The sequence below is a fragment of the Corticium candelabrum genome, chromosome 22 (genome assembly GCF_963422355.1).
Source record: "Corticium candelabrum chromosome 22, ooCorCand1.1, whole genome shotgun sequence".
NCBI lineage: Eukaryota > Metazoa > Porifera > Homoscleromorpha > Homosclerophorida > Plakinidae > Corticium > Corticium candelabrum.
In genome coordinates, this window is record NC_085106.1 from 3,069,568 (window position 1) to 3,077,067 (window position 7,500).

Genomic DNA, 7,500 nt, shown 5'->3' on the forward strand with positions numbered 1-7,500 from the left:
GCACGGTTAATATTGAAGGGTTCGGCGGTTGATGATGAACCGCTGAGTAGTGCTGCTATATCTAAGACAGGAGTTGCAGGAACGTTAGGGTTGGAACACTTACGAGCAGTTGCTAGCAGCACTTCTGTTGTTGAAGGTAACGAGCTTAGCAGGAACGAGTGCATGCCAGGGACAGACAGACAGACAGAGCTGGATGGACAGTCAGGCAGACAGACAGGCTGTCACAGCTCAATGGACAGACAGACAGACGGACAGACACTGCTGGATGGACAGACAGACAGACAAACAGACACACAACTGGATGGACAGACAGACACACACACACACACACACACACACACACACACACACACCAGTTGGATGGACAGACAGATAGATAGATAGATAGATAGACAGGCAGATGGTGTTAGAGCTCATATCGCCGAAAGGCTATCAACTTCACTTAACGTAAAAGCTGATTGGTTCACTTCTGATCAGCTGATCTTACTCCGGCACCTGCTGTCCCTTCAAGTGGCACCGGAATGATTGACCCCGATCCTACTCACACAGACTGGGACACGCTAGCCTGTCTTCTATGCAAGCGAAAGTTTGCAAGCCGAGAAGCACTAATTCGTCACCAAAAGTTGTCGGACCTGCACAAGGTGTCGATCGATCCATCGGCGTATTCACACACTTTGTTATACATCGTATGGTCTGTTGCAGGAAAACTTGGAGAAAGAGCAGAGCCAGCCGGGCGTCTATCGCGATCGAGCGCAAGAACGGAGGAACATTCAAGGAACGCAATGGACTTAGCGAATTAGACTGATTGAAACGAGATGCAAATACGTTTTTGTTTTCGTACAAGATAATGTGAAAAGCAGTCTGTAATGACAGCAACAATGGAAGGCTTTGACATAGCCAAAATAGGTCTCTTAGTTGTCTGTAATAGTAATAGCAATCTGTCTCTCTCTACTGACTAACGGTTGGGGCTATGCACTCCGGCGGCGAGTATGAGGTTGTTCTTGGAGAATTGGATGCGTTGGATGATGCACGATTTGGCTGTGAAACAGGCGAGTTCTTTGCCAGTTTCTTTTGTATTCCATAGTCGAATGGTTCCGTCCTCACCGGATGACGCGAGCACGAGGCCATCGTGACTGAAATCAACGGTGTAGACCTTGTCGGTGTGTGAAGTCATTTCGTGTATGACGTTGCCCGTCGCGATGTCCCAGAGTAGGACCTTCCTATCGTCGCTTGCCGAGACCAGCTGCTTGCCGTCCGGTGAGAACGCTACGGCTCTGACTGGAGCGACGTGTTTGCTGAAGAGTCGAACGTATTGACCGGTCTGTGCGCTCCACATGCGGCACGTACCATCGGCCGAAGCGGTTGCAAGATACGAACAGTTTGGATGAAATCGGACGCAGTTGACGCCCCTCGTGTGGCCGGCGAATATCCGAAGTGGATATGTGGTATCTGTTCGCCATAGACGAGCAGTCCTGTCAAACGATGCGGTCGCGAAGTAGTAATCAACAGGACTAAAGGATACGTCCCAAACCGGCCAAGCATGGCCCTTATACAAAACGACATTGCACTGTTTCTTGATGTCCCACAATCGGACTGACGTATCGCCTGATGCAGACAAAAGATAGCGCCCGTCGTGCGTAAAACTGGCACTATACACAGCACTGCTGTGGCCACGCAATATCAACGTGTCACTCTCTTGTTGATTGCTCGAATCCATAGCGATTTCTCGTAGACGAAGAGCGGCAGGAAGATTCACAGATAAATGAGACAAACCGAGTCCCTTTTCATCTACATTGCGAGACAGTCTGAACACACATCCGAGACGATTCCACAACCGAACAGATGAGTCCTCGAACGTTCCACACAAGAGACTAGAATCCGGCGAAAACACGACATTCGTCAAACCAAGTCGAGACACGTTATAGAAGGTATGAAGACAGACAGACGGAAGAGCGTTAGACTCACGAATTTCATACACTTGACTTATAGTACGACGCAGACGACGAACGAAATCGTTCTCTGTCCGAGCGCCTTCCAAAAGGCTTTCCTCGTCTTCGCACATCTGGTTTACGGTCTCAGTCTTGGTCTCAGAGTGGGTCTCAGAGTGGGTCTCAGAGTGTGACTCAGGGTGGCTCTTGGCCTTAGTCGTTGTCTCACAGTTGGTCTCGGTCTCGGTCTCATTTTTTCGAGGTTCGTTCGCCCCAGTTTGGCACGACGCACACGATTCCGACAATCCACCACAACTCCTCACATCACAGCAACGCTCGACGACATTCCTCAACACCACATTCTCCATCCTACCCATAAAATACACGAGCGACTGTGCGCTCTCACACGACAAACACACATCGACCTTCTCCACTCTCCCACACTCATCCCCACCAACTCTCTCCCTCAACACACGCCTCTCCTCACCACCAAGATCATCACCATACTTATCAACCAATGCCTCAGCTAATTTCGGAGCACCACGACGCCAAGCATCAACATACAAATACCCCAACACAACACTCAACATCTTCCTCAATTGCTCGCCATCCTTCCCACCACTCGCGTCAACAAACGCTCTCAGATCGCGCAAATGGTCATCATACTGTTTGGGATCGGTGAAGCCGCTACACAAAGCCATCAGTCCCTCTGACATGCGCGTTTCACTCTGTACTCGACCCTCGACCGTCATTTCACTCAGTGTCGACGTCTGGCGACGAGATGGCGAGCGATCTCGCTCGCGATAGTTGTTGGTGTCGAGATAGCGCCCGGCTAGAGTGTCTACGCGATGACTCGACTTTGCACGGTCTTCGTGTCGTTTGAGCATAGCACGTCACGTGATCAGATGGCTCAACGACGGACCTGCAACCGAGCCAGCATCACTCCAACACACGCACGTTAAACGAACGCAACGAAGGCGTTTCCGCGATTTTTCGAGAAAGAAATCGAGCAACACGTGACGAACAACAAACGTAATTGATATCAACCAAGGTTAGTCTGTACGTAAGTAAGTTGTTTGTGATTTTTTCTACGTTTTGTGCGATGTGTCGTTCCCTACACGCGGCCAAACGTGTAAACTGCCTGCGAAGTGGCGGTTTGAGTGTCTGGCATGCTCTTGTGAACGAGAAATTAATATTAATATTAATGATGCATGAAAGCAAACCAGTCGGGGCCTGCAGGCTTTAAGTATCAAGCCTGTCAGGTAGTTGTGGATTTGCACATATACATATTTTGTATTAAATATTTATTAGTTTTCAATTTTTCGTGTGTATATTATTAATATTTAGTTTTTAATTTTTGTGTGTATATTATTAATATTTATTAGTTTTTCATTTTTGTGTGTATGTTATTAATATTTATTAGTTTTTCATTTTTTGTGTATATTTTTGATATTTATTAGTTTTTCAATTTTTTGTGTATATTTTAATAAAAATTTAGTTTTTCATTTTTTTGTGTATATTATTAATATTTATTAGTTTTTCATTTTTTTGTGTATACTATTAATATTTATTAGTTTTTCATTTTTGTGTATACTATTAATATTTATTAATTTTTCATTTTTTGTGTATATTATTAATATTAATTAGTTTTCCAATTTTGTGTATATTATTAACATTAATTAGTTTTTTAATTTTTGTATTATGTGTCTGCATGTGTGCGCTAGGTTGGTCATGGTTGCTACTCCACCGCCTGCTGTTAAGGCTATCTTTTTCAGTGAGTTTCATTATGAGGCAGGACCAGTTTTGACGTACCAGGCGCCGGAGAATTTTCTGTCGAAGGACGTGTTTGATGTTGTTCATGTGTTTATCATCACGAAGCCGCAGTTGTATCGCAAAATCATTACAGTGTGAGAGTGAAGACTCGTACACACACACACACACACACACACACACACACACACACACACACACACACACACACACACACACATGCACACACACATGCACTCAGACAGACAGACAGACAGACACACATACACACTCACACACACAAAATGGCAAATGGATAAGGAGCTGCCATTAAACATTAATGCCCTCATCCAGATGGCTGGGTTCCTGTGTACTATGCAGGAGCTATGGGCTGTGCTAAGCAATCTTCTGGAGCCTGGCCAGGTGCTTGCAGGAACACCGACTGCGATGCCAACTGTGGTGTGAGCACCCAAAGTCCCACCTGGACCTCAGTGGCTGATGGACTTTGTCGCAGTCGGAGGCCTTTGCCACCCCAGTCAATGACCAGGTACTCATTTATACTCCTGAGTCGAGAGAGGCAATTGTGTGTAAGTTTGAACCTGCAACCCTGCAAGGTCCCAGATGTAATCAGTCTATAAGATGACTCTCTAACCAACTGAGCTATCACACCACACACACACACACACACACACACACACACACACACACACACACACACACACACACACACACACACACCACATGCACACACACACACACACACACACACACACACACACACACACACACACACACACACACACACCACACACACACACACACCACAGACAGACAGACAGACAGACAGACAGACAGACAGCCTGAAATGACGAGAATAGCTTGAGTATCATGTAACTGTAGTATCTTTGAGATTGCTTTGTGTTTAGCAATACCGTCAACTTGAAAATTTTGGGCTGTCCGCAGAGTATCGAAGATAAGAAATACAAGAGGAATGCTCTGCTCTTTAACTTTGGATTCGTGTTTGATCCGGATGCCAAGACGACGGCATTTCAGCCTGTCATAAAGAAGCTTTCTAGCTGCTTTAGGACACTCGAGGTGCCATACTTACCCATCACATCTGATTCTTAAAATAATTATTATTTGAGTTTAATCACTGTCTACAGCTAGAGTCTGAATTTCTGTCACGAGATGAGACGAGATCGAGACTGCCAGAAATTCTTACTGCAGTGCTGAGAGAGCTGAACGATAAAGGCTTTTGTTCGATTGCTGTTGGTAAGCAATGACATGACAGAATCATTGTGACATTCGATTATAAGTTGCTTGTGTGCAGACGAAGCAAACACAATACATTTGAAAGTCATTCCGGATCCAACCGAAATGGCAGTCGTGTGTGATCACGACGTTCCCATCTTTTGTATTGATCAGGCTGAGATCAGGAGCACACCGTGGGATCTAACTATTAAACAAGTTGAGATATATATTGATGCAGAGTGGAATATAAGGCAAATTTATGGTCGGACAGCGTACGCTAGCAAAAGCAGTTGACCCGACATTTTAAATTTTAGGTATTCCTTTTCATATGATTTCTGTATTTACTTGCTATTAAAATGAAAACATAAAATTTGTTAGTTAAAGCAAGGCTTTTAAAGCAATGACATGAACTGATCAAGAGATGAGCAAGCTAATTATCAAGAGCATGTTGTTGTTCAACAAACAACTTAGTTACCAGTACGTGGCCCTTCCATCGTTTGTCCTATTCGACTGCAGCTAGTGCAATAAATGGTGCTTGGGGCAATAAATATGATGTTGCTCTAAAACGTCATTTTGCACTCACGCATCTGGAGGTCATCAGATCTTGCCTGATTCTGTCAGTTGTCTGGACTTTTGGGTTGCTCATTGATTCCCTACCAGTACAGACCATCCATGCAATTACTATTATGCCTTGACTATGCAATTATGTAGGTATGTCCGATCAAAGCATAATTGTGGTCGGTCATGAACACCAGTTGGTCGGTCAATGACTGATGACTGACCGTTATATTCCACTCTGTAATGATATCTCACTTGGATTGTATTGTAATTATGATTTGACGGTTTGGGTTAGATTCTGCCGTACATCGATGGTTTCAATCACGTTCTTATGATTGCCACTCTGGCTGATGTTAACGTGAGCTTAGTTCAACTGTGTGTTCAGCATTTATTGTAAGGCACCTTCCACCTTCATTAACTGTATTAATGATTATCAATAAAGATTATTTGTTTATCTAGACATTTTGGTGCCATCAAGTTGATATCAGTGTTTCAGGTATGAAAAGGTTGAGGCAGTAGATAAGACAGTAATTTATACATTTTATAATTTGTAATTTTTAAAATTTATAATAATTTATAATTTATACAAACTTGTTAAATTTTATATTTAAATTTTATTTATTTATTTAATTTATTGTTTAATTTAATTAATAACAAAATTAAATATAAAATGTTTAATAAAATTAAATAAAAACTATTTAATAAAATTAAATAGATAAATAAGTAGATATGAATAAATAAATGAATAAATAAATGAATAAATACATAAATAAATAAATGAATAAATAAATGAATAAATAAATAAATAAATGAATAAATAAATAAATAAGTAAGTAAGTAAATAAATAAAAAATTAAGTAATTAATAATTAATAACTATATATAGTTACTATATATCTATAAATATATACTTTATATATAAAACTATATATATAAATATTTAATTTTAGATTTAAAATTTTGATAAAGTTTTGTAAAACCAAAGCAAGAATAATTCTCATACCCATCTCACCTTTGCAGTTGTGCTCAGTTTTTATACAACGTCTGAGGCTTAAAGCGTTGTCACCGAACTGGGCACAACAGTTTTACGTAGAGAGTCGGGTATGAGGATATCGTGTAGGGCTATTATTACATACACATGGTTTTAGTGAATTTTGTATGTGTATATATGTTATAGTACAGTAACATGTACATGACGACACCGAAAGTGTCTCAGCTGAGAGACAACCGCAAACTAGCAGCCGAGTGTTTGAAATTTATTACTAAGCAAGGTATCATTTTGATGCACGAGAACGCAGACCGTGTGTTAACACGATATGTGTAGGTCGACCTCAACCGGCCATTCGTGACGTATTTGCTCTCTATTGTGCTCTCGGACCAGGAGTGACTGTTAGGGATTGGTGTCTTAGACACGAGCCTCAGTGCCTTGGTATCAGTGAGAGGTTGCATATTATAATCTCATCTGTATGTATATCAACTCCGAGTGAGTCGGTTGTCGCTGTTCTAGACTGTTTATACAGTTTGGTTTGATGAAGAATCTTATCGTGCAGCTACAGAAGTATCCAGTGCTGCTTAGTGATGAACCAAACGTTAAGGCTCTGAAACCGTATCGGGAGTAAGAATATTGTTGGTTGTCAATCTGTATAGTTGTTATCAATTAGTATGATGGTGTTAGGATGTTGACTGGTAAGAGCAGTTACGATGAAATCTGTTGTCATTCTGGTTAGACGAGATGGATCGTGTTGTGTCTGATTGTATGTAGGCATGCTTGTGTATTGTAGGTATGAGCCATCAGGAATTGGATGCATTGATAGATAGTGACCCACACTTGGTAGTCTGCTGGAAGTGAGCGGTGCACATCTGTTGGTCATTAGATAAGTGAACCGTATGCTGCATCACTGTGTCAGTGAGCGATTGCTACTATTTGAGGACAAGATTTTTATTAGTTTGATGAAAGATATTGTGTAGTCGATGTGGTGGTGGCTAGAAATGCCAGAACATTGTGTTAGCGGTCA

General features: G+C 42.0%; 3 protein-coding genes across 4 annotated transcripts in view; 2 read left to right on the forward strand and 1 right to left on the reverse strand.

Annotated features, from left to right (window-relative positions):
- Positions 1-975, forward strand: part of LOC134197798 (RNA-binding protein 5-A-like) — a 7,005-nt gene extending 6,030 nt beyond the window's left edge. The window contains exons 19-21 of the mRNA XM_062667147.1: positions 1-136; positions 478-641; positions 703-975. The exon at positions 1-136 is cut by the window's left edge and continues 42 nt beyond it. Coding sequence (XP_062523131.1) covers positions 1-136; positions 478-641; positions 703-792 — 390 coding nt within the window. The 3' untranslated portion in view covers positions 793-975. The remainder of the gene's footprint in view (positions 137-477; positions 642-702) is intronic.
- Positions 956-2,939, reverse strand: LOC134197799 (TAF5-like RNA polymerase II p300/CBP-associated factor-associated factor 65 kDa subunit 5L). The gene has a single exon (XM_062667148.1). The coding sequence runs from the start codon at positions 2,813-2,815 to the stop codon at positions 956-958; it is 1,860 nt and encodes a 619-aa protein (XP_062523132.1). The 5' UTR covers positions 2,816-2,939.
- Positions 2,892-7,500, forward strand: part of LOC134197800 (GATOR1 complex protein NPRL2-like) — a 4,865-nt gene continuing 256 nt past the window's right edge. Inside the window, exons 1-12 of one of the 2 annotated variants that reach the window (XM_062667149.1) lie at positions 2,892-2,979; positions 3,653-3,835; positions 4,604-4,772; positions 4,841-4,949; positions 5,008-5,144; positions 5,782-5,879; positions 5,946-5,982; positions 6,663-6,756; positions 6,810-6,927; positions 6,993-7,100; positions 7,161-7,207; positions 7,267-7,500. The exon at positions 7,267-7,500 is cut by the window's right edge and continues 256 nt beyond it. In XM_062667149.1, coding sequence (XP_062523133.1) covers positions 3,660-3,835; positions 4,604-4,772; positions 4,841-4,949; positions 5,008-5,144; positions 5,782-5,879; positions 5,946-5,982; positions 6,663-6,756; positions 6,810-6,927; positions 6,993-7,100; positions 7,161-7,207; positions 7,267-7,334 — 1,161 coding nt within the window. In that variant the 5' untranslated portion in view covers positions 2,892-2,979; positions 3,653-3,659 and the 3' untranslated portion in view covers positions 7,335-7,500. Of the gene's footprint in view, positions 2,980-3,652; positions 3,836-3,969; positions 4,225-4,603; positions 4,773-4,840; positions 4,950-5,007; positions 5,145-5,781; positions 5,880-5,945; positions 5,983-6,662; positions 6,757-6,809; positions 6,928-6,992; positions 7,101-7,160; positions 7,208-7,266 lie in introns of those variants that run through there. The other variant, XM_062667150.1, reaches the window with a different exon arrangement.